This window comes from Crocodylus siamensis, chromosome 8, assembly GCF_052110815.1.
Source record: "Crocodylus siamensis isolate JL-2025a chromosome 8, ASM5211081v1, whole genome shotgun sequence".
Taxonomy (NCBI): Eukaryota; Metazoa; Chordata; order Crocodylia; family Crocodylidae; genus Crocodylus; species Crocodylus siamensis.
This window is the reverse complement of record NC_143402.1, coordinates 44,024,975-44,051,740: the sequence shown is the minus strand read 5'-3', so window position 1 is coordinate 44,051,740 and position 26,766 is coordinate 44,024,975. Positions and strand designations below refer to the sequence as shown.

At 49.6% G+C, this 26,766-nt stretch overlaps 1 protein-coding gene across 3 annotated transcripts in view; it reads right to left on the bottom strand.

Annotated features, from left to right (window-relative positions):
• Nucleotides 1-26,766, bottom strand: part of LOC149858361 (diacylglycerol kinase eta-like) — a 145,526-nt gene that overhangs the window by 25,787 nt on the left and 92,973 nt on the right. For all 3 annotated transcript variants that reach the window (XM_090060187.1, XM_090060190.1, XM_090060188.1), the window contains 12 exons: nucleotides 25,032-25,157; nucleotides 23,967-24,069; nucleotides 10,460-10,622; nucleotides 9,808-9,916; nucleotides 9,028-9,167; nucleotides 8,322-8,403; nucleotides 6,889-6,980; nucleotides 6,026-6,125; nucleotides 5,407-5,653; nucleotides 3,939-4,040; nucleotides 2,761-2,860; nucleotides 1,024-1,131 (listed from right to left, as the gene is read on the bottom strand). In XM_090060187.1, coding sequence (XP_089916313.1) covers nucleotides 1,024-1,131; nucleotides 2,761-2,860; nucleotides 3,939-4,040; nucleotides 5,407-5,653; nucleotides 6,026-6,125; nucleotides 6,889-6,980; nucleotides 8,322-8,403; nucleotides 9,028-9,167; nucleotides 9,808-9,916; nucleotides 10,460-10,622; nucleotides 23,967-24,069; nucleotides 25,032-25,157 — 1,472 coding nt within the window. The remainder of the gene's footprint in view (nucleotides 1-1,023; nucleotides 1,132-2,760; nucleotides 2,861-3,938; nucleotides 4,041-5,406; nucleotides 5,654-6,025; nucleotides 6,126-6,888; nucleotides 6,981-8,321; nucleotides 8,404-9,027; nucleotides 9,168-9,807; nucleotides 9,917-10,459; nucleotides 10,623-23,966; nucleotides 24,070-25,031; nucleotides 25,158-26,766) is intronic.

Here is a 26,766-nt window from a genome sequence, read left to right as displayed (position 1 = left end):
AGAAGCAGTGCGTTAGTTCAACTTGGCTCCGCAGCATCTATATAGATCAGATGCTTCAGCAGGACTTTTTGGTGCTTTTCTCTAATAACTGATTCAATCAGCTATTAGACAAAAATGTCAAAAAAACTCGGCTGAAGTGCCTGATCTATACAAAAATTGGGCAAGCCAGGTACAACTAATGTGATGCCTCTTCTGGGCATGCACTGGCATTGGTAAGGGGGTACACTGAGTTTAAAGTAAAGCACTGGGTTTTTTTACATCTATAAGCAGCCTATGTAACCTTGGACAAGTTACTCCCTCTGCCCCTGTGCCTCAGTTCCCCCACCTGCAGCACAGAGGTTGTGACACCAAGTTCCTTTGCAAAGAGATCTCTATGCCTAGTAGTATTTACCACTTAATCCCCATTTTTTCTGCTAAATTTGTTTTGGGCAGACATGTCATTAAATGTAATTATGTAGTACAATTCAATTCCAACCCAAGGATTTTGTGTGCTCCTATACCTCCCTAGAGGTTTACATGACTCCTCCTGGATGCTAGTAATATCTAGCTGCCAACTACTCTGGATAGCTAGGATTCCACAGGGCCTTATGCTGGGTCCCATTGGCATTTACAGAACAAAGATAATTAGAATATTGCCCACCACAAGAGGGATAACGTTGGGAGGCTTAACAGATCATGTTTTCAGAGTGTAAGATGTTTGGATGAAGGGCACCAGCACAACATCTGACATTCCTCTTGTGAACAATGGAACAATCCACTCTTAGCACGGTGTACCTATGTCACTATTGATAGAAAGCACCATAGAACTATCAGCAGATCAGACTAGCTGGAACGTAACAGGTGGCTTAGGACCAACAAGCAGCAGCTTGACAAAGAAGGTGATGATGACTGTTACCCCATCTCTGGGCATAAGTCCCATGAGGTTTCCTACCCCTGGAGGACTGTGGATGACTTAAAGTAGAACTCAGAACTTGAACCCTGTGCATTCTTCATTCCAGTAATGGGGGAGGCTCTTTTGCCTACCTGCATTTTTTGGGGTGCTCGTCCCGCTTGTTGTTGAACTCCAAAGAGATCTTAGCATCCAGCCCGATGCCAAAGTAGTTGTTCATGACACATTTTTCAGAGAATTGTCTGAAAGCAACAGATGGGGAAAGAGATTTGAACACAGCATAATGTGGAAGTGGTCACTGGGGTGGAGCCAGTAAATGGCAGCAAATGAAAGATATCAGATCTGTTATTTAAGCATATGTGTGAGTGTCACCAAGATTTATTACGAATTAGGAAATGGCTTTTGAATGCCAGTCACAATTGGAGCTCTCCCATTTGCTGTCAGTGATGTCACAGACAGACCTGATGAGCTGTCAGTGATATCATAGCCAAGTTTATAGGACCACTAAACAGTCAAGGCTGACAGATTTATTGATTTGTGTGCATCTCATTGCAAAAACAATGAAACACTCTAAGCCAGATATTTCAGGGTCATTAATATACTTAAGTGGTTAAAGCCACTTAGATCTTTGGCTCTTCCAACTCCTGATCTATTACAGCCTCTCCAGCAGGTACCAGCTTAATTTGCCAAACAATACTTCAGATGGCATAATCAGATTACTTGTCTCTAATAAGTGGCTGATAATTCTGCTTCCACTTACATCAGCTTTCCACTGATAGATTTCACTGGAATGACTCTTAATTTCCACCAGTGACAGAAGTGAACCAGGACTTGATTTTTAATACAGGCATTGATCAAGTAAAACAAAGGGAAAAGGACCGGAGTCAAGATCTTAAAAAGGCCAATACAGCCTTGCTTGCTGAACATCAGTAATATTTTGTGGGGTTACAGGGAGAATAGTGAGATGCTGCGTGAACTCCACTGGGAGGGGAGGGTTTCCACATCTGTCAGCAGCCACAATTTCCATACTAAATGGAAAGTGCTTGACCACTGCATTACTGATGGCCCCAAGCCTCAGACCAGACAAGTTGGGAAATGTCCTTCACTCTCTTCAGTCTGGGGGCAGATGGAGGGTAGAATCTATAAAATTACACTCTCCTTTATTATTACTTGTAGTTGAAGATGCCCAGTATTTCCTTCTCACCCACAGGGGTCTGGTTCCTTGGTGTCTCTCAATATCCCAGCTGGAGAGTTTCATACAACCTGAACAATAAGTGCAGTGCCTGCAGCACAAACGAGCAGGCCACTGCACTCTGTTCTGGGGGACACTTCCAACTGGCTCTCACACCAGTAGCATGTCTGGCAGTTGCCCAACATGGAGGTGATGAACCATGGGTCTCAGAGGCAGTGGGTGTCAGAACACCATTTATCCAAGTGGTAGTCACCGCACAGCTCTGCAGTGCAGGGAGCTCATCCCAGCAGTTACCAAGCCATCTAGCACAGTAGGCTCACTCCACAGACCACCTTCCTTCCTCCACTTTGGAAATGTGACTTCTACCTAAAACAAGCCCTCACACCACAGAAGAGCCACATGGAGTGAGGCTCCTTGCAAAGAGAAGAAGGGTCTGATGTGGGAAAGGCTAAACATGAGGTAGACTCTAGTTAAGACTAAGGGTTCAGAGAAGAGAATGAGTCCTAATGGTTAGATCAGAAGCCTGGCAGCCAGAATCCTGGGTTCAACTTTTGGGTCTGCCATTGTGTGTCAGTCAGTTCCTCCAGTACAGGAATAACACCTCTGACCACTGCCACAAGATGAAGTACCCATAAGACAGCACACCAGGCAGGAATGTTGCCCTCAGCAAGAGACTCACATGGTGTTGGGGTCCTCTGTGAAGTGGATGGTGCTAAAGCTGTCAGGCCTGTCCAGAATGATGGAGGAGGTTGTGGAGGTGACTGTCTCCCGTCGGGAGCCTGGCCAGAAGGAAAGGAGATGTTATTTAGCCCCTGCTCACAACAAGATAATGCGCCTGGATCTCATCTCTGGCCAAAGACCCAACTTCCTGCTCTGTACCAGGATACCTTGTTTTCACTGCTGAAAACAGAGGCAACCCCTGCATTCAATCTCTGCAAAACACTTAGGGCAGTGACACAAGATGAGCTTACCACAAGGGACAAGTGCTGGGGTAGGGTTGTCTGCCCCATTTATCAGCTGTTACACACAGGTCTGGTTACAGGGACCCTCTGTTTTTTTGCTTTCAGTCTACATGATCTACAGATCCCTTGCAGTGCCAGAGTGGTTTCTCTCTTCTGATTATCTACTATCAGTCCTCCCTTCTCTGTCTGGGTTTCTAACAGAGGTTGACATAAGCCCAGCCTTTGTTCACCCACAGAGGGGGCAGAACCCAGGGACCATTTAAGTCCATGCAAACCCTTCAGTTGATTTCAATGAGCTTTGAGTCAGGCTATTACTGCCTGAGATCTCCCCAGGTCCCAGGGTGGGGAAGCCCAGACAATTAGGGCCAGATTCTCCTCACTTCATTACTGCTGAGCTACTGACTTGCACAAGTGATGACCATGAGCAAACAGCATCTCATCCGCCACCTGCAGACACAAACACCTTAGTGGCTTATGCCATCATATGCAGTGCACTTCAAATAACGGGTGTGACTACACACCTGTTTGGGGCATGGCCCTGAGATTTGAAAGGCTTGAAATCTAGGGAGCCATCTTGGCTCGCCCCATCTGCTGTATGGAGGTTTAGTTAGCTCCTAGGCCTGCAAGGCACCTGCATATGCAGCAAAGGAGAGCACAAGACTAACTGTACCCAGCAGCAGCAGTGAGAGATTCTGCTCACAACCCCAAGGGAGGATGCAGCTCATTCATATTCCCCAGGGATGTTCTCTGTTTGCCATCTTCAAACTATCAGTGCCTCTGAGAGTGCTTTAAACAACCATGAGCTACAGATGAGTTAGAGAAGGTGACAAAGTAGCCAGGGCTTAGGGGAAGCTCCCTCCCCACTCCGTATCAGAAAAGGCGGGAGGCCACATACTGAGCCTTTCGGTTTCTTTGTTGAAATCCTCCGAGCTGTCCTTCTTGCTAGAAGCCGAGATGCTCCGATAGGCCTGTGTCTGCTTGTTCTGCTCATCTACCGCTGTACAGGTCGGGGATACAAGATAAAGAGCTACCTCAAGAGATGCCCAAACTGTACCATCAAGCCCAGTACACCCAGCATCCACCCCCACACCCGGCCCTCTCCTCGTCGAGAAGGAAGATTGGAATCTGCATTCCAGTCCAGGAAGGACCTCGGTGCCCAGTCCTAACCCAAACACTTCTTCTTCCAGCAAGCCAAGGCAACAAGGTGCTCACTTGCAGGTTGCAGTGAAGTGACCCCAGGTGACGCAGACCCATGCAGGAGCTAGCAGCCAGCAAGCCCTACTGCCTTCCAACAGAGGCTGCAGACCCTGATGTGCACTCAGCTGCACTTGGCCAGCTGCTTAGAACTCAGCCCGAGCCAACTGTGTTCTCAGCTGGACCTATCTGGACCCATTACATGCTGTAGCAGAGCCAGCCTGGTACTGCCGGTAGCCCTGCACTGAAGAAGTGATGTCAAATTGGCCTAAACCCAAGACCCTGGCTCCACTAATTTACTTCAATGGAAGTTTCTGGGGGGAAGGGGACAGCAAAGCCTGGCCCACGATTCACACCCAAACATGAGCAGCCCCAAGTAACTTCAAGTCTGATGCTACAGCTTTCTAAGCAGAACTGGAACTACAGGAAGCATCCACAGGTGACAAACTCATGTGAGATTGTGACCATGGGGCTTCTTGCCTCTCCCTCCCCTAGGCAGCCAGGACACTGCTTTAGTTGTCACCAGTAAAGGGTGTTCTCTGGCTTTAATGTAAATCACCTCTGAGCACTTTGCACTTGGGGCAGTGCCATGATCCCCATGTCATTGGTGGGGAAACTGAGGCACAGAGCTGCCCTGACCAAAGCATTCAGCAGTGGTCAGTATTGTGGGGGGTATCCTGCATTAGACACATCAGTCTCAGTTTTAAAAGTGCTGGACATCTAATGTTCCTTATGCGTAAACCCAGAGTAGAGGGCTCAGCTCTCTGGTAAGTCAGGCCTTGGGGCCAAACCAAAGGGCTCAGAAAGGGTCTTTGCCTGGCCCAATGCTGCCCAGCCAACAGGGAACTAGAGCTTAGGTCTGGAGCCAAGCACCAGGGTGGGACTCGCTGCAACGGAGCAGTAGGCACAGGGACTGGCATTACACGGGCACCTCCTCTGCCACAGAAGAGCCGATACAGCACTGAGTCCTGCAGCAACGTTTCACACCCCCCACGGAGTGAGAGGATATTGGCCTTCCCAGCCAGAACCAGGCACAGAGAGGGAAGACAGGGATTGGAAGCAAGTGTCAGAGGTGAAGTGGCCCAGCACAGCCATGGCCCAGCTGATCCCCCTCAGCCACATTTTTTCCCCACTCAGTGCTCCCCTCCTGCTTCCCAGGGCTCTCTCACCTTTCTCTGCCTGCTCAATGATCTGTCTCAGGGCCTTCTTGAGGCTATTGGCTCTCAGCATGAGTTGCTCCTTAGATTTGAAGATCCTGGGCATAGGGCTGGGGTTGAAACTGCCACCCTTGCTATTGTCCTTGCCTCCAGGGCCAGGCAGGGCAGCCTGTGAGCTCCCCTCGGGGACAACTATCGCCTGCGATTCATCATTCAGCTCCCGCACCAGGGAGTCCAGCTTCTCATTCAACATGGCACACTGCAAGAGACAACCTGGTCAACCTAGGTTGTTGCTGCCTGGGCACAAGGCTGGGCTGTACCAGGGCTCAACAGGAGAAGAAGAGAGATCATTTGCTGGCATAGCGCCATGGCCTTGTCCAAGGGGAGGGTGCCAGGATGGGCAACGTACACACCCACTCTTCCATCACCGGGATGCCAGAACCATCCTCCCTGTCACAATGAACCCTGGGAGTAATGGAGGCCATAGGTCATCCAGCCTCTCTAAAAGTCCTTCTAGAGAACCCAAGTCATTTGGAATTCAGGGAGGGCAGGGATGGCTGGGAAGGGCCCTCTGACTGTATCACCTTCCCTCTGTCCAGGGGATCCCAGGCATGGGGTATGCAGGACTTGCCTTCTTGGCCATCATGTCAGCCTCCTGCTTGTTCTCGGTGGCTCGCTTATATGCCTTCCCGACCTCTGCCACAAAGTCATTCACAGTCCCGCACAGGAACCTACCAGGAAGACTGACTCAGATGTAGAGCCTGTGGAAACAGTCAGCCCCACCACTGGGGCGCTACCTGCCATCTCCCCCTACAACCAGGACCCACTAGCCAGGAGCGCTCCCCCACTGAGGCAGCAGGGAGCGCTCCCCAGCCATGCAAGCCTAACCCTGCCCTCCCCATTGTACCCCCTCTGTGCTGTGCTCCCCTTCAGCAAGCTCAGTAGGGTTGTTTGGTGCCAGCAGGCAGCAGAGAACTCCAGCCCCACCCTGACCCCTGGCAGAGCAGGCAGGGGCCCAAGGAACTGGGATAATCCTCAGGTTTCCACCTGGTGGAGCTGTGCAAAGGGACTGAAGGGTGCCTTCCACCCCAGCTCACCAGCAGCGAGCCAAAGGCATCCCCATGCAGCAGCTATGGAGGCCTGTGTGTAGTCATCTGGAATGCCTCAGCGCAGACTCCCTATCTGCCCCTTCTACCTGCCCCTTGTGGGCAGTCCCAACTGAGAACAAGGGCTGGATGGGCCGCAGAGACAGTGCTCCTCTACCTGCCCTGGCAGGGTCTCCCCATAGCTTGGCCTGCAGGTATTTGGATAGGGTGACAGAGGATCCACATTCTTACTGGGTTGGACTCAGGCAGGAGGTAGAGGCTCTGACCACTCATCAGCAGGGACCCCTGTCTTGAGCTTGCAATCATCCCAGCTTACCCAGTACTCAACAGTGCTCTTCCTCACCCTCCCTATCCCTGCCCCTGCACCACAGCACTACAAGCCCCTTACTTTGCAGAGGAAATCACAACCGCGTGCTTATCGGACTCCAGGATCTTCGCCAGGTGGAAGGCCACAGAGTCGGCATAGTGGGAGATCTGGGCCTGTGCAACAGCAGGGGGGAAAGCATCTTCTGAGCAGCTATCCCAGTGCTCCTGCTACTCTCTCAGATTCTACCCCCAATAACAGGACTGCAGCAGAACTACCTCACTGAGCCAGAAGCCATCATGTGACATGGAAAAAGCCACATGGCCACTCTTGGCCACAGGTTCCTCATCCTGGGTGTAGCTCAGCTCTGACCCTCTAGACGTTCAGGACCTTCCAGTACATCTGTTCTGATCAGAACAACAAGCAATTCTAGACCCCCACAGGAAATGGCTTATTTGTTGCCTGTACCTAAGGAACTGGGACAGTGGGTTCCCCACTGATTGTGTTAATCAGAGGAGTGACAGCAGAAGTAGCAGGATCACAAGGCTTAGAAGTTTTGTATCTAAAGTACTTAGAAATGATAGACCAGGGAGAGCAAAAGATCAGGGTTTATTGGCATCTGTAAGGTGGGTATATGTCTTGTTACCTCTAACCACACAGTTGCGGCTGTGAGTGCCCAAGCACATGCTGCAAACAAAATGCAGGGAAGTCCTTGGGAATCTGCCCCTACTGTCACAGCTACTATTTGTACTGCACTGGCACCAACTGATCTCAGCATCACTCAGTCTCTCTTGGTGCCTGGATGCTATACAGGCTCACAGGAAAAGAGAGTCTCTGAAGAGGTTATGGTCCCTTGACACCAGGAGATGAAGGGTGGGAAGACAGAGGCACAGAGGTGAAGGACAACACAATCCATGCCAAAGCCAGGAAGAGAATTCAGGTCACCAGTCAACTGGTTCAGGGCTTTACTGAGTGGACTTATCTGTGTGATTTACTGAGTACTACTTACTTGTGTGACAAGCTTCCCCACCCATGCACCTGGGCGGCAGGGGCAGGCTCTGCATTTCCCTTTCTGCCACCCCCTTCCAATCTGACCAGCCCTGTAAACCTGCTTTTACCCCCCATCCTGACCCCTTGCTGTATGCTAGACTTCACTGAGAACAGGGTTGTAGTGGGCAAGGTAAGCAGCAGCAGCACTAGGGTAGCACACTGAGAACTGCCAGACTTGTCCTGCTTGGGCCAGGACTTGTGGTCAGGCTGAAGTGTCTATTCCTGCAATTCTGTCCCTTCCAGTTCTCTCTGGCCGAGGGAACCACCTCTCAGGAAGAAATCGCTTTGATTTGCATGTGCAAGCAGTACACAGACTTCTCCTGCTGTTGGTCAGGGATGGGCCGAAAGTTCCCCCTTGCACACAGAAGCCCAGAGGCAGGATCAGAATTCAGGAGCTGCAGTCTCCCCTGGTCCCTCTGAGCCATGTTACCACCCCAACTCTATACATGCCCACAGACCAGTCCTACCTGGATGTTGGAGTCCCCATTCTCCTCCTCCTTAGTGGGCAGGGGTGACTGCTTAGGCATCTCATAGGTCAGCACACTCCACCTGGCAGCAAAGCAAAGACAAGACACTGTTTGTCATAGCTTGGCCTCTTTGGTAAGCCATAGCCAAGCAGATGAAAACACCAGGCCCAGGGCTACCAGGGCCCTCTGGCTTTCAGACAGCAACTTGAAGAAGAAGGCAGGGACACCAAACCTAGTGGTGGACATGGTGCGATGGCCAGGGTCCAGGGGCCTATAGGGTAGCTGACCTCTCAGGATACAAAGGAGGGGATGTAAAGCCAACGGAACAGGAGATAGCAAAGGCCAATCATGGGGAAGTTAGATCCCATTTTCTTCAGGCCCTTATGGAAATGGGAGCAGGGAATGTTGGACCATCAGAGGAACTGGATTACACCAGAAGCCACTTGGCCCAGTATCCTGTTGCCTCCGTGGGGCAGCCCCAGCTGCTTCAGAGTCCTGCAGTAGGTGTTTATGGACAATTTGTCCTAAAAGATGGTGCTGGAAATGCAGGCACAGAATGACCCAACAACACACAAAGGCATCAGCATCCACTCAACAGGCCAAGTTGGTTTTCTTTCACCATTTAGGATCCCTGTCTGGGTCTAGACCTGGGGTGAGGTCTGCTGGGCCCAGAATGATTGGCCCTGGTCCAATGCCTGGCACTCACCTGTCCAGCATCTTAGTGGTTGCCCTCTCCAGCTTCTCCAGAATTTGCAGCAGCTGGGTGTCATCATCACACAGACTGCCCCAGCCCAGCACCCGTGCCAGGTCATTGCCAGTCCCCAGTGGCAGGACACCAAGCTGGCACTGTCAGGGAAGGGAAGGCATTTTCAACAAAGGCATCCCCACAGGATGGGAAGAGCCACCAAGCAGAGGGTCATGCTAGATGACAGCCCAGTGAAAGCTTCATGGGGATCAGGAAATAGGTGCAATGAAACTATTCAGTGGCATGTGTTGATCTTCTTAGTGCGCAAGTCATTTTGAACCCAGGTCTCCAGGATGGGTCATGCATTCGTCTCAGCCCAAGCTGGGGATTGTCAGTGATTTTCAGTACCAGTGACTAGGCTTAACTGTGGGCACAAACAGCCTACCCAACTGCAGGTTCTCTCTCTCTCTCTCTCTCTCTCTCTCTCTCTCTCACACACACACACACACACACACACACACACACACACTCTCTCTCTCTCTCATCCTGGTGACATACTCCTTGTATATTAGCCTCACCAGTACTGTCACTGTGTCATGTCAGATGAACTTCTGGTTCTGGGAATGGAGATCCCAGGCTGGGAGCATGGACAGAGAGTCCAAGCTCTGCAAATCTATTACAAACCAGGCTTGTCACTACTGTCACAAAGCTTTCAGGGTGGCTGCCAAGGTAGGGGAACCATCAGGGGATCCCAGGAAGGGAGGGAAAGGTGAATGCAGACAGAGGCACACTCCTGCTCACTTGCTTGTGCAATCCCAGTGCATCAATTTCGGACAGAACCCAGCCCACGCTCCCATCTCCCCCGCAGACCAGGATACGGAAGGTGGAAAACTTCTGGAAGAGACGAAGCCTGGTAAGGGACACAGAGAGAGGAGCAAGAGTCAGGGTTTGAAGGATGGGTCGAGATGCACCTCAGCTTGGTTCACTTCAGAAGACCCAAGGGGTGCCTATACACATGCAGTAAGGCTGCTCCAACTCACTCCAGCAGACTCCAGTGTTTCATGTATTAGTGTCTCTGCACTGAAGAATGGTGGTGGGGGCACTTTAATTAAAGCTCCCACAGCATGTATGTAATGTATGTATGTAAACACCCTATGTTTCCCCTGCTCCTTCCAAGGAACCCAGGGCTCGTTGTGTAGGGTAAGAGTTCATGCCAAAGTGCCCTGCCTAGCCCAGAGCAGTGAGAATCCTGCAGGGGATTGGAGAAGTTGGCTGGACTGGCAGTCCCAGTCACAGGCACTGGGTGGTACATGGCTGGGCAGATATGGACTCATTTGCAGAAAGAAGGAAAACTCTATCCCCTGGTAGGGAGGCCTTGTCTTCTCTTGGTGCCACAGGAAGCATTGGGCTGGGGGCAGCATGAGCTCATGGTGAAGGCCCTGCTGGCACTTACCCTAGGTGAGGACCACCATTCATCAGGTCAAAGACTTGTGCTGGGTTGAGGAACTGCTTGAATTTGCGCAGGAACTTAACGCCCTGGTTGTCACCGCTCTTGGAGTTGACAAAGGCCAGAAGGGGGCTGGAGCAGGAGGAGGGGCAGGTGGCCTTCCAGAAGCCTAAAGAAAGCAAAGCTCCCTGGTGAGTGGAGACGCTTCTGCTATCAATGGAGTAACTGCAGGGTTGCCAACCATCCATAATGGACAGTTAAAAAACAAACAAACAACAGGCTAAAAATGCCTGCCCATGAAGTCCATAAAAAGTAAGAAAGAGTGAGCTTTTTTGGAGGATCTGTCATTACCAGGAATCCAGGTTTTCCATTTGCTGCAGAAAAAATATGGATTCTTTGATGGAGAAAACTGTGGATTTTCTCTTTTCAAGGAGAAAATCATGGATTTCCCCTTTAAAAGGAGAAAAATGCAAAAAACAGTGAGGTCCCCTTGCAGGCTGGCAACAGTCCAGCATGCAAGGGGCTACAGAGAGTGGGAGTAGGGCAATCAGGTAAGGGGTACCACGTGCATGTATGCGCACACATGCATGTGGCAACCAGGCAGTGGTGGAAAGCAGTTCCCATGGGGTTGGAGGGAGGGAAGGGGAAAAAGCCATGTGGGGGCAGGGGGAAGGGGCACAGGCCACATGGGGGGGCAGAGGCCATGCAACATGAAGGGCAGGGGCACAGTCACATGGCAAGGAGTGCACATGCCCCCTCAAGATTTCTGTGCCCACTGTGGGATGCAGACCTGCAGGTGGGCCAGACCAGCTCTGGGCAGAAGCCATCTCTGCAGCCCAGCAGGGGGACCCAGTGCAGGGGGGAGCGCCACACTGCCATGGATGCCGAAGTGAGCTGCCCTCTGCCCGCCTGGCAGCAGCAGGGGCACAACTGCATGCCACAGCTGCTGCTGCAGCCATTGCCATGCCTCACCATAGCAGCATAGTGCTCCCTCCTATGCTGGGTCCTGCCCGCTAGGCAGTGGAAGCAGCTCCTGCCTGGAGCTGGTTCAGCCTGGCTGCAGCCCTGCACCCCACTGTAGGCACAGAAATCTCAGGGGGCATGTGCCCCTTTCTGCTGTGTAGTCTGTGCCTTCCGCCCCCCACCCTCCCATCTTCCCCCCCCACCCACTCCCTTCCTCACACACTGGGGAAGCTGGGGAGGGGGGGCTGTGGGTCAGGAGTAAGGGGCACCAGCAAGGATGGGGGACTGCAGGCTGGGAGTGAGGGGCACTAGCAGGGCTGGGGGGCTGTGAGTCGAGAGTTAAGGAGCAGTGGCAGGGATGGGGGGCTGCGGGTTTGGAGTGAGGGGCACCAACAGGGCCAAGGGGGCTGTGGGTTGGGAATGAGGGGCACCAGCATGGCCAGAGGCAGGGCACTGGCATATTAGGGCTGCTCAGTGCCACAAAAGCAGTGGAGGGAGGAGTGGGGTGGCAGACAGCTGTAGCTGGACCCACGTCCTGGTGAGCAAAGGGGGCAGGGGGCACTCTGATTTTCCATGATAAAAAACCCAAAATCAAATGCCAAAATATATGGGTATTTAGAATTTATTTTATTATAATTGAGGCACTGGTAGGCTTCCAAAATGCTTTAAAATTGTAAATATATCAATAAAACATTGTGTGCAACTGACACCTATATATATATATATATATATATATATATATATAGTGGTGTTTCATTTTAATTGTGGGAAAATGTGGATTTCTTTTTTTTTTAAATCAGAGAATTTGCAGTTGGTTTAAAAAAAATTAAATCAGAGAAAACCAGGATCCCTGGTCATCACTGATGGAATGAGGCTAGACTCAAATGTTGCAAACAGAGCACAGCAGTGCTACTTGGTGTCTAAGCAGGACTGTAGCTCAGTGCCTTGGAGGGAACTTGTCTGTCAGCCCCTTCCCCACTCCTACCCCAGCCATGTGCTGCCGTTGCATATCCCAGACATCCCCTGCCTGTAACAGTGGCTCTGTGCTCACCTCAAAAGGTATGGCTTCATGTATCCCACTCAGAGCCCACACGTAGAATCCAGAGTGCACTTCCCCAGCAGCTGGTTCTATCCCAGGAGACAGCACTCAATAGGGCCTACTTCTCAGGGCAAACACCATTAGAAAGAGGGGGTAGAAAATGGTGACTGAAGGACTTGGGGGAAGGGGAAAGGGGAGGCCCATTTAGGTGCCCAGTGAACTTGACACCGTGAGGACACCAGCCTCTTTTCCCCCAACCCCTCTCTCTATCCCTGTACCTCTCTAAGTTAGCAGGCTGGTTGCATTTATGGCGGCCAAGAGACCTCATTGCCCGTGTAAACAGACATGCAGCTCCATGGATCATGGGAAACACATATTAGTGGCTCAGATTTTGGGCCCTCTGCCCCAATGTTTTGGAACAGTTGCTCCATAGCTACTAGTTAGGAAGATGAGAAGTTTGACCACAGATGGAAGAGGTTGACTGGGCTGAAGCTCACAAGATGACTGAAGGTTACTGGATACACCAGTCCAGCCCAGGATCCTCCCTTCAATAACTATTAGGACCAACTTCTTCAGAAAAAGGAAGCAAGAAAGCCCCTGGTGGGCCATTATGGAACAGCAGTTTGGCACAGTTTTCTCACTGAACTCCACAAGTCAGTAGTGTGGGATATCCACATAGCAATGGAGGAACCCAGGCTTGAACAGTGTGAAGCAGGAGACGCAGAAGGTCCTGATAACAGTGCATCAGCAGTGCTATGGAGTGGGGGAAGCCTAGAGTAAGACATAAGGAGAGGAGCTCAGTCAGGAGGGACAGCGGAAGCACTGCTCAGGGGGTGTTTGTACAGTGACAGCTGGGCCATCACTACCATCCAAAGCCCATGTTATTACTTTCTAAGAAGTGCCAAGCTAGTATTATAAGACAATACAATCCTTTCCTTAAACCACAGCTAGACAAGTGCAGCTAAAGAAGCAAGAAGCGGAGAGGACAAGTGCAAGCCCTAGGGTGAGATGCCTGCTAGGAAGCCCAGACCCCTGAGCCCGTGCTCCCATAAACTTAGCACACTGCTGCTCCACTCATACAGCCATGGAGCAGATTGATGGGCAAATTGCCAAAGCGTGGGGGGGCAAGGGGGGAAGGCAAATGTCACGTTCATGGAGACAGGTGAACAGTTTCCTTCTCTGGGGCAGTTTCCTGTTGTAGAGCACTGCCCAACAGGAGCTGTTGTGTGAAGGGCTTATACATCCATACATTCCTATTAGCCAACATACCTGGTCAAACTAGGTCTGTTGTGATGCCACGTGCTCTCCCCTTTCATTGAATAACAGGGTACGTAGATTTCACAGACATTAGGGCTGGAAGAGACCTCGGAAGATCATTGAGTCCAGCCCCCTCCCCCAAGGGCAGAAAGTCAGCAGGGATCATAGAATCCCAGGAAGATAAACATCCCGATGTCTTTTGAAGGCGTTCAGAGTAGGTGCTCGAACCACCTCTGGCGGCAGTCTATTCCAGACCTTGGGGGCTCGGACAGTAAAGAAGTTCTTCCTTATGTCCACCCTGAATCGGTTGTGGTGGAGTTTGTGACCATTCGATCTTGTCATCCCTTGGGGCGCTCTGGTGAACAGAGGTTCCCCCAGATCCTGGTGAACACCCCGATGAACTTATAGGTGGACACCAGATAGCCCTGAGCCTGCGCTTTTCTAGGCTGAAGAGTCCCATGGCTCTCAGCCTCTCTTCGTAAGGTCTGCTTTCCCGACCTCTGACCATGCGCGTGGCTCTCCTCTGCACCCTCTCAAGCTTCTCCACATCTTTTTTGAATTGTGGAGCCCAAAACTGGACACAGTACTCCAGCTGCGGCCTCACCAAGGCTGAGTACAATGGGAGAATGAGGTCTTGGGATTGACTTGAGAAGCATCTGTGGATGCAAGCCAGCAATTTGCTTGCTTTACTAGTAGCAGTATTACATTGCAGGCTCATGTTCATTTTGTAGTCAATGATGTTCTCCAAGTCCTTTGGAGAATAACAGAATCAGGATAACAGATTTCAACAAACTGGTATGCAGGGTCCCCTTGAAAGATAACCGAAAGAGATAAAGGAGTGAAGGAGAGCTGGCAGGTACTCAAAGAGGCTGTATTAAATGCACAACAGCAACTTATCCCCATAGATAGAAGAGACAGGAAGCAGAGTAAGAGACTATTGTGGCTCTATCAGGAACTTGAAAATGACCTGAAAAGCTAAAAGGATGCATGCAAAAAAGTGGAAACAAGGGCATGTGACTAGGGGTGAATAAAGAAACAGCACAGGCATCTAGGAATCAAATCAGAAAGGCTGAGGCACAGACCAGAGTTTCAGTTAGCAGGGGACATAACAGGGAGCAAGAAAAGGTTTAGACATATCTTTGAAGTAAGAGGAAAACAAAGGAAAGCAGAGGTGTGTTTATTAACAAGGAGGGAAAGCAAACAACAAAGAATGCAGGGAAGCCTGGAGTATTCAACACCTTCTTTACATTAATATTCACAAGGAAGGTTTGTTGTGACCAGACACTTCATAGAACCAATTTGATCAAGGAGATAGGTACACAGGCTAGCACAGGGAAAGAACAGGTTAAAGAATGTTTAGATAAGATAGGCATATTCAAGATGCCAGGGCCTAAATAAATCCATCCTAGAGTCCTTAAAGAACAAGCTGAAGTAATCTCTGAACCACTGGCAGTTATCTTAGAGAATTTGTGGAGGACAGGGAAAGCCTCTGATGAACTGGAAAAGGGCAAATATAGCTCCTAGTTTTAAAAAAAGGAGAAACCAGGCAAGCATAAACCAGCCAGCCTATCTTTGATTCCCCAGAAGTATTCTGGAATGAGTTATTCAATGACCAATTTGTAAATATATAAAAAGATGATTAAATAAAAGCATGGATTTGTAGCAAACAGATCATGTCAAACCAAATCTCCTTCTCTGACAGGATAACTAGCCAAAGGGGCCAGGAAAGGGGTGGTGAGAAACAGGAAGGAAGAAGTTGATTTGACATATCTTGACTTTAGTAAGACTATTGAACTGTCCCACAACATTTGCAATAAGAAAAATTAGGAAGTGCCTATCTGGTTCAAAATCCCTGTTAAAGATAGTTGTCAATGGTTCACTGTCAAACTGTTGTGGGGATGGTGGAATAAATCAAGCAAGGACCCACAGGAATCTTTCCTGGGCCAGGTACTACTAGACATTTTCATTAATAACATGGATGATGGAGCAGAGCATACACTTGTAACATTTAAGGACAACACTGAAAGATAGGACCAGAATTCAAAGTGATCTTGACAAATTAAAGAGAGAGTCCAAAAATCAGCAAGATGAAACTCAATAAAGACAAGTGCACAGTGCTATATTTTGGAAGGAAAATCAAATGCACTAATGCAAAATGGAGAAAAACTGGCTAGGCAGCAATGCAGCAGAAATGGAGTCTTCACAAGAGTCTATATGATGCTATTGCAAACTAACTAAATAAATAAAGCTATCAAGTGTAATACTGTTATGTATAAGCAGGAACATCAGAAGACAAAGGAGGTAATTATTCTGCTCTACTCTGTGGGTGAGGCCTCAGCTGGAATACAATGTTAAACTTTAGGCAGCATGCTAAGACGGAAGCAGCAACCTGGAGACAGTCCAGAAGACAGCAATAAGATGAGAGGCTTATGAAATATGCCCACTGAGGAAAGGCTGAAGGAATTGCTTGGAGTCTGGAGATCTGGGGGAACATGATAGGTCTTGCAATACATAAACAGTTGTTACAAAAAGGATAGTGATTTATTGTTCCCTGTGGCATTAGGGGGAAAAACAAATCTGCTCAGTCTGCAGAAGAGAAGATTTGGGTTGGACATTACAAAATATTCTTACTGTGTGGATGGTGAAACAATGATTCAGGCTGCCCAGAGAAGATAGAATCTCCTTCACAGGAAGTTATGAACAGGGCAGACAAATATCTATTGGGGTAGTCCAGACATCCTGCCTCAGTACAGGAGGTAGGAAGAGACATTGCTTGGTGGTACTGATCACATGAGTTGGAGGAGGAGAGGTGGTTGAGATGCCTCAGAAACAGGGAAGATTAGGAGCTATATTTCAGTCACTTGAGCTAAAGCTGAGGGCTAGACATCTGTGAGGAAACAATGCTGGAGAAACAAGCTGAGATTTCTGTTTGGAGAAACAGAAAAGAAGATGTGTCTCATGTAGAGAGGCAGATCAGTGAGCCTAGCAGTGGTCAGCAACCTACAGCCTGCAGGCCACATCTGGCCTGCAAAGAGGTTGAATCTGGCCTGGGAAGATCCAACCTGGCCTGGGGCAGAACACAGCTGAGCCAAACCCTCCGTACCCTCTGCAACACCTTCCTCCACAGCCCTCCCTCCTACTCTTCTCCCACTTACATTTACCTTTCCTGCAAAGGGACCAGTGAAGGTAAGCACAGACAACTTGGGTACTCCAGCCCACTACAGGGGGCTGGGTTGGAAGCTCCGGCCAAAGGATGCTGATGGTAACTGAATCAGTGTTTGCAGATGAGATGACACAGGACTGGGGACAGAGCTCTAGGGGATGCTCACAGAGAGCTGCTAAGTGCCTAATTATGCTGGGGAAGACATGTCCAAACACAGAATGCTGTCAAGACAGATAAGAAATTCCATTGCTCAGCTGTGACTGGCTGAAAGCCTGACTTTGCCAAGCGCTGCTGCAAGAAGCTGAGTGTCCTCAGTGGGAGCTGAAGATGCTCAGTCCCTGCAGGGGTTAGGGGCAAGCCACTTGCCTCACAGTTAGGAGGATAGGAAGGTCCTGATGGCAGTACCCCTGCTTTTCAAGCCAGGTGCTCCCAGGGGAAGTGAAGGCACAAATGTGGCAGGTGGAAGGTGGCTGAGCTTGATGTGTGAATGCCAGTGACAGAACAGGAGTCTCCAAGGGATGCAAGCTTGAGATGTCCAGATGGCTTCAGAGCTGAGTGTCAGGGCTGGCAGGAATTACTCTGTCGAGTAGATGGTTGCCATCATCAATTTGCCCCATTTTATGTTAACAGGGACATGGGAGCATTAACCCAGTTGCCTATATACCTGGTTCTGCAGTGGCTCTGGCCCCACCCAGAGCAGAAACACACACAGATCTCACTACATCAGGCCACTTACCCCAGGGCAGTGCCCCCTAGGCTGGTGTGCTGCGCGGATGCAAAACAGGACTTGAATTGGCTGCCCCCTGGTAATAAGGGACAACAGAAAGAGGCAGGTTGCCTGGAAGAGATGACAAAGGACAGCCTGGATGCAGAAGACAAATTCAATTCCCTGCTCTGCCACCAACTCCCTGTGTAAGCCTGAGCAAATAACTTAGTTGCACTGTGCCTTAAGTCCTGTGTGCTGGAGATGGCTGCACAGCCTTACAGGGGAACTGAGGGACTCAGATACCATAGCAGGCAGGATCATCCCTGACTAAGCCAGGCTGGCCAAGTGTCTGTCAAAAGCATGTTAGACAGACACTTAACTGGGATAGTTTAGTCAGGGATGATCCTGCCTTTAGCAGGGGACTGGACTAGATGATCTTGTCACTAGCATGCATTCAGAGCTAATATGACTGTTGGATGTATGGCATGTAAGCTGTAAACAAACAGCTATCCAATCATATTTTTTCCCCCCAGAACACTGTCTACCTTATCAAAGGTGTAGCCCTGGGAATGCATGCCTATTTAATTAAATTTGTCCAGTTCTGTGCGCACCACTTCAGGAGGGATGTGGACAACATTGAGAGGGTGCAGAGGAGGGCCACCCACATGATCCGGGGACAGCAGGGCAGACCCTACAATGAGAGACTGCGGGACCTGAACCTGTTCAGCCTTTACAAGAGAAGGCTGAAGGGGGACCTGGTGACCATCTATAAACTCACTAGGGGGGACCAGAAGGGTTTGGGAGAGACCTTGTTTTCCCTATCACCCCCTGGCATAACAAGGAATAACGGCCACAAGTTGTTGGAGAGGAGGTTTAGATTAGACATCTGTAAGAACTACTTCACAGTCAGGGCGGCTAGGATCTGGAACCAACTTCCAGGGGAAGTGGTGCTGGCTCCTACCCTGGGGGTCTTTAAGAGGAGGCTTGATGCCTACCTAGCTGGGATCATTTGAGCCCAGTTTTTCTCCTGCCCAGGCAGGGGGTCAGACTTGAAAATCTACAAGGTCCCTTCCGACCCTACTGCTATGATTCTATGACTCTATGAATACTCAGGTCCTGCATCTGGAAAGTAGCTGTATTAAGGAAAGGCATTCAAATACATGCTTACCGCTAAATAAGCACTTAAGATCCATCAGAGACACCTGCTTACCTTTAGGCATTACCTTAAAGTGCATGATGTAAAGAAGTGATGGAGCTGCCTACCAAAGAGAGGGAGGAAACACGGAATTTGGAAACGATGCTTAGTGCTGCCAAGAGGATGCTACAACCTGGTGGGTTTGTAACTAGGAAGCTATGTTTGGTGATTGATGCAAGAACAAAGCATGCATCTTTACATGTGCTCTGGGGTTGGGGTTGGTGGAGGGGAGAAGGCCTTTTAATTAGAGTGGATCTTGGGAGTTGCTCTAATTACAACACCCTCAGCAACTCTCATATGCAGCATCTCATGCTTCAAAATGGCAGCAGGGGCGCTTTAACTAAAGCTCATTCGATGAGCTTTAGGTAAAATGCCTCCACCGTCATTCTGAAATACAGGGATGCTGAACATACGTGAGCATTCTAATTAGAATGCTCCAGCAGACTAGATTAATTAAAACATCTCAGAGCAGGCATCAGACGTGTATAGGTGCCCATAACACTGCAATTTGATCAGGGGTCAGCTGTGACCCTGGCTTAGCATCCCAAAAGCATGAGTACACCTGTAGCAGAGGGGAACATATGCCCGCAGCAGAGCTAAGCACTGACAGTTAACAAAAAAAAGAGTAAAATTAACAATGCAGATGCCCACCAAGGGTTTACAATCTGCACAGCACTCTTAAAGAAATTAAATTGGAACTGAAATCCACTAATGGATCGGGGCTGACACTGCTGCAGAGGAGATCAATAGCTGGCTCAGAGCCCACAGCTGTCTCCACTGTACTTTCCTAGGGAATCATTTTGTTCTGCTTCTCATAGACTAAGAGGACCAGTTTAGCATTTTGTGCAAGGCCAGCTGAGTGTCACACAGTGCCCAATACATGCTGCCCGCAAAGGACATCAGTTTCTTTCTGCTCTACCCAGAACTGCTTCAAGACGGAGATGGAGCTTCCTTATAAAATCAGAAAAACAGCTTTCAGAGACGGTATGGACTCAGCTCTAATAAGCATGTGCTTCTGCTGGGAGAGTTCTGTATGGATGCAATTCCAATAACATCTCTGAACAGGCCACTTCCGATGGAAGTTTTGACCCCAGTCTTCTGATGCACTTCTTGACTTCAGCCCCCTGCCCTACCCCTGGACTCCCTTCACAAAGCTCTGTGAATGCTCCTTCAATCAAAACATACAACTGTCCTGCTATGCCAGCTTGGGATCCCTGTATGGATTTGCTGAGGTTTCTCAATCTCAGTATGTAGACCCTGCTACCAAAGCCTGGATTTCCCATGTACACCCAGCCCAAACAGTGTCCTTCAATCTCAGCCTACAGACACTTCTCCTCTAGCCCTCAGCTCCCCTACATAGGGCTTTTTGATGTCCCACAATGCTGATCTGTAGCTCCTGCTCTTCCAGACCAGGTCCACACAGCAATGTGGTAGAGACCTATGAAATGAGATAGCCCTAGCAATGTGCTGTGGTGACTTTCCAAGATTAATTGTTTCCTCCAGAAATGGGCTTAAGGCAGAAGGGCATGACAGGATGTGAAAGAGGAGGACAGCTCTGAACAGTGCAGCACACATCCCTTGCACGGTGAATTTACCTTGGCTCTTTATGACCCAAAGATGCAGGCAACTGCTATTGTGAGGGCTTTACCATGCATCTTTGTATAATATTTGCATTAAAATGTCTGCATATCGCCTGGATGGTGCTTGTGAGAAGTTAAGCCTCTGTTGTTCCCTAGACTCATTTCTGAGCCTGCCAACTCTACCCACCCAGTCCCTCCTGCCATCCCCAGGCATTGCTAAGCATCTGCTATAACCAGGGAACAAATGGATCAGATCAGAGAACCAAAACACTGGGGGACGCCAAGTCAGTATGTGGGCTGCAAACGGAAGAGCTGGCTTATCTGAAAAACACACCAAAAAACTGTGGGGTAGAGGGGAAGCAGGAAGAGACCTTAGTGTGGCATTTTAAATCTACCTGGATCCAAGCCAGAGTCTGGAAAGGGAAAAAATGTATGGGACAGACCTAATTTGGGGAAAAAGAGCAGTGAAGAAAGACCCATGGGGTCCACAAAAACCCATGGGGAACCCAGGCAAGTGCTGAGCATGAAGGTGACCAAACAAGGCAGCAAAGGATAAGTGTGCCCCATAGCCTTGGGACCCACCACCCATGGGCTGCCCTACAAGAACAAGGAGGTAAAAACTGACCAGGGCAACAGCTCTGCCCTAGCTCCAAGTTAGTGGGACCTCATGCCTGCAGACGTACCGCACTGGACAAAGTGATTCAACTGATGATTCCAAGCCTTGGTTCCTCCCACAGAGCATGTGCCAAGGCTGCATCTACAGGCAGCTTTTTGCCCAGTCCTTTCCCCACTATGATACCGGCTAAGGACAGCCCTACCATCAGTCCTCCTAGACAGAATACAGTGTATGGGAGGAGGTAAGAAAGACCAGAGACAGGCAATTTATTAGTAGCATGGCCAAAGAATTGGGGGGTTTTTCTTTTTTTTTTTTAATGCCTGACTGTTACCCTGACAGTGTCCCCATGAGTAAGAAGAGAAGCAGATGAGGCACCAGGTGACAGAAGCAATGGAAATTATTAGAAAACAAGCAAACAAACATCTGAAGGAGAACAACATATTTAGATCACCTTGGCCCAGACAGACTCCTCTCAAAAGGGCTGAAGGAGCTGGCTACAAGCCCTCCCCACCATTAGAGAGGTCCTCCTGCTGCTCCTGAAAAGCTATCACTAAAACAGACCTGGAGATCAGGAAGCATTGATTTGGGGTTGCCCATGGAATGGGCAAGCTGTCAAGGAGCGCTGGTGAAATCCAAGATCTATATAAAGCCAGCAGAATTTTCTAAATAAAGTCCCAATCCATTACATTAAACTAATCTAACTCCATTCTAGGACAAGATAAATGATATATAGCAATAGACAAGGGTGATGCAGAGATTATATGCCCAGGACTTGGAAAAATACACTTAACACTATGCCACTAGATGAATTCCCAGTGAAGCTAAGCTGGTTAAGATAAAGCTGAGATGATGCAAAATAGAATGAAGAGGGGATTGTGCCAGTCCTGACTAGAAGCTGTACTCATTGGTAGTCCTCAGGCTCTATTGCAAGCTCCAAGACTGTTTAACAGATTTCCCCTAGATCTGGATAAAGATTAATCTGTCAGTCTGATTAGCACAAAAGGACAAGCAGGAATATTGTGAATATTTCACAGGCTACAGCCATGATTCATGGCTGCAAGAGGTGAGTGAGAGGAATAAAAATGAGCTGAAGTACAAGGTACAAGGTACACACACAGAATAAGAGTTGCTAACAAAAGCAGCTGTAGGGAATCAGGGCCAGCAGGGCAGAAAGACATGGAGTAACAATTGGCAAATTGTTAGGCAATATTTAGTGCAGTGGTATAATTCCAGGGACAGGTACCATCTTAGGCTTCATTAGAAAGGCTAGTCAAAAGGGGGTGCTAGAGCATGATTCATCACGCATGCTATTGTCAAGCAAGAGAAACTTTGCTAAAGTGAAATGTACTTCTCTGTTGCTTTGTAACCATGTCATGTTACATGGTGTCAGCCCCAGAACAGTTCTCTCTGTTTCTGCCATTGATTATTTATAAGGACTAGCTGGATGCTCAGACCTGCCATCCAAGGATTTCAAAGCATTGGTTAATTCTGTGTACCTGTTATTACATCTGTACAGGGTTTTCTTGCTGTGTACCTGTTATTACATCTGTACAGGGTTTTCTTGCTCTGAGTGGCGACTGAGCCACAAGTATTACTATTAAGTAATGCACGTGCCCGGCTGTGTCCTGCTGGAGACATGCTGGGGAAAATGCCTTTCCCAAACAGAGGGGTTCTAGGCACGTGCCCCTCTGGTGTGAAGATGAATTGTCATTACCTCTCAAGATATGGAAATGATGACAGCATAGGATCCCAAAAACAATGCTGCTTGTTCAGACAGAATTGGTTTCTATCTGTTTGTGCCACACACTGCTCACAGATCTGCAACGCAGTGAGTTCTGCTTTTCCTGCTGGTAGCGTGAAATCAAACAGTGACATGGCATAGCATCCAAAGAGATATAGGGAAATGCACTCTCACTTGGAGAACCAGACTTCCAAGGCAGGTGAAAGATGCTTCCCTCTATCTCCTGGCAACATGCTTAGAATCTGTTTCTACCCAATGCCCAGAGTATCAAAAAGAAGAGGGCGACCAGATACCTGGATCCTACAAAGAAAGAACCTATGGAGGAGCCACAAGTCTGGTCAACCAACTTGGGATTTCCCCACCTGTTCTGCCTTGGTGACTATCAGAGAACCCCAGGGCTCCCCCCACCCTGTGGTTTGGCCAATGAACTGTCTAGTAGGACAGAGGCAGGGGAGGAAGGGACGACTCAAGGAATCTGGTAGAAAGGGACAGGGGGTGATGCACTATCCTGGATCAGGAGCCCTGCCTGGCTGTGCTAATGCAGCAGGGGACACAGGCAAAAATCAGAGACCTGCTTCTGCTGTTCTTTCCCAGCACATGAGATAAGCAGGAGCTCCCAGCGAGAACTGTCCAGCACCACACTGCAGGCATTTCCCATTCCAAGTCCTTTCCCATTCAAAGGAATTCCCCCTGATCAGCCAATGACTATGGTTTCACTGGCCTGGGAAGTCAGCACTGCTTGTGGCAGGTGAGGTACTGAAGGGGTTAGGCACATTTCACTGGAGCTCCAGTGCTCCTGGACTGAGCTGCTGCTGTGCAGCCTCCTGCCCTCATGGCCTGTAGCTGCTTCCCTATGTCTCCACCAAACCAGCAGGGCAGCGCAGGGCTTATATTTCTGTTAGCAACACCTGAGCCACACAGGAATGTACTGCAGCCTGGTCTTAACCCTGGATCAACAGGGTTAAGACCCTGTTAAGAACCCCTCTTGAAAGATGGGCTGACCCAGCAGACCCACTTTCTGGGTCTCTCCATCTAAGCACATCTCTGACCTCCATGGCACAGACAGATCAGTAGAGCTGGAACTGGCGGGATTCAGGGTTATTCAGAGCCTTGGTGGATAGCTGACCTCACCACCCAGCCATTTGATCCCAGCCCAATGAAGGTACTTGGCCCCTGCACCCTTCCAACGACCAACACCCCTGGTCCTCTTGCAGCCTGAGTGACTGCCAGATCTCTCTGGCTGTGGTACTCACCATCAGAGTCAATGCTATTCAAGGCAGTGGGTGGGATTATGGAGACCTTATACTGTCCCAGGGGGCATTTCTTTCCAAAGAGCTCTCTGCAGGCACTGTGAACCTGGAGGGAACAGAGTAGTAGGGGGCCGATGTGAGCAGCCCAGTTAAACAGACAGGGCCATCCCTGGGTGGGGGCAAATTGGTGCAAACACCCTGGGCCCCATGCTTTGGGGGGCCCTGCAGAGCCGGGTGGAGAGGCTGCAGCTACAGTTTAGTGCACCCACCCACCCGGGGGGTTGGACGGCTCTTTGCTTGTTCCAGCCAGAAGTTTTGGCTGCCACCCATCCCGCCGCACCTGGTGTGCCGGGGCTTTCATTCCTCAGCATAAGTGCACCATGGGATGGGGAGGGTGGCCCCACACAGGCTGCTTTGCCCTGGGCCCTGCACCCTGCCGGGATCATCTCTGCAAACAGGCATCAAGCAGCTGGAACAAGGAACTCGGGTTCTAGTGACAGCTCTGCTACTGCCTTGTCCAACCTTCAGCCACTGCACTCTCCTCTGTTAGCCACAATACACAGGCAAGGGGCTGATTCATTAATGTTCTTAGAGAGTGATCAAGATAAACACAACCCTAGGAGGCATTGGGCCTAAACCAACCTCTACTTCCCAACCCCCACCTTGTGTGGGTGTGTTGGATGGGAAGGGCTGAAATCTGAGTCTATGACTTGTGTCTCTCTAAGATTCACAACTGTTCTGGATCACCACTACCAACATTCTGGAGCATCTAGGCTGCCTAAGGATCCAGCACCACAGTCCTGAGCAGAGTGACCCCTTTTCTGCAACAGAAAGTGGCCATCAGTAGCCAAGGGTATGTATTTATAATGGGCTGCAATGGTGCTGGGTGGGATGTGAAGCACACTGCAGCTATACAGCCACAAAACTGCATTTGAGAAGGGTTTCCAACATGTGGTGGCTGTATAGGGACTTAACAAAGGAGGCTTGGGCACTCTGATAATGGCAGGATCAGCATGGGAAAAGAGCCAGGAGCAGGTGGAACAGGGGGTTGGGGAGAGAAGTCCTTACAATGGCCTTGCACCAGAGGCACCGCCAGTCCTGCAGCCTCCGGACACTCCCGCAGGTCCTGTCACACACAGCACACCGAGCACTCACGGGCAGGTTCCCCTCCAGCCACTGATGGGGCATGGCCACCTGCAGAGAGACGGACAATGGGTCAACAGGGGCAAAGAAACTGCCTGGCTCACAGCTCCAAAACAGCACCATCTGGACACTAAATCACAAGCCAGAAACTCAGGAGCTTGATTCCTAGTTCTGTCACCAGTCTGCCAGTAGGGCTGGATTAATGCATAGGCAAACCAGGTACATACTGAGGGCCCTAAGTGAAGAAGGGGCTGAGCTGTGCTTATTTTACATATTATAATTATTGAGCAGGAAAAAGTAATATAAATATACAGTATTAAGTAGGGGCCCACAAGTTTGTTTGCCTAGGGACCACTAAAGAGTTAATCCAGCCCTGCCTGCCAGGCTACTTTGGGCATATCACTTTACCTCTATACCTCAGTGTCTCTACTGCAGAAAACAACAAGAGACAGAAAGATGACTTTTGGATCCTGCAGAGTAGGCCTAAGCCAGAGAACCCTTTGCAGTGCTCTGAGATTGTCGGTGAAAGGTTCAATAGGAGCTGCAGGGTTCTTTCATAGACATGCCCCCTCAGTATCATAGGCCCCACTGTGACATATTGCATCCGCAGATGTTGGAGTGGGGAGAGAGGAAACTTTCCTTTGTAAAGGATTTGAGTTTTCAGTATGGCTTTCACTGAACTAGCCTTGCACCTGTAACTACTTTGCAGGTAATTCCACTGGTTGAAAGTAACCAGAGAAAGTCAGCTGCACCTGCAATGACTAACTTGCCCAGCTAGGCTTGCCCAATCTAATCCCTCATAATTCTAACCCCATCTGCACAGGCCACTGAGCTGAACTCATGATACCCAGTAGTCTCTGCAGAAGAGAACCCTCCATCTAGTTCAAGGAGCATCAAAATTGAGCAGCTGATGATCACCATCTTTTCATCAAGGAAGGGAAGACAAGAAACTTTAGATGTGTGCTACCCCCACCCTGTATAAACCACACTGCCCTGCCTGAGGAGGTCTCTAGGGAGAGATAAATCAGCAATATCTGAGTTGCCTTCCTCCTTGGAGCCCAGCACTTTGGGAACAGGGTGTCACTGGCAGCCAGGGCAAAGCAAGCAAGTCCTTGAACAGAGAACTCCAATCTGGAAGGGTTTCACAACAGCACAAGTGCCAGCGCTGCAGAGGTCCCCCCACCTCCCTGCCAGCATGACACTGCTTGTGAGCTTGCATGCTGGATGAGGCCATGTTCAACATGCCCAGCTTGGATTCACTAAGCACAGGCTGCTCTCTGAGGGCTCTTGGCACAGCAGGCCGACGCAATGCTTTTAATCTGCTTGTCTACTGGATCTGCTTTGTCCTGTTTTATGAGGAACCAATGCCAGAATGCTGGAGAAGTGCCAAGCAAATACTCTGATTAGGAAACAGAGCTTTGCCGCTGACTAAGGGAATACAAGTCCTTGAGGCTTGACCAGCCATGGCTCTACAATTCCTCTCCACTACCACAGGTGCCAAGGTTCACTCTGTGCTCCTCACTGGCATGGAAGCATCATCCCCCATGTATCCTCCCTGTCTATACAGGGGTTTGGCTCAGGCAAGGCTGAAGTACAGGCCCACAAGGAAGGGTGGGTAGCACTCTGACCAAATAGCTTAGGGCAGGGGTTTGTTCCCTTG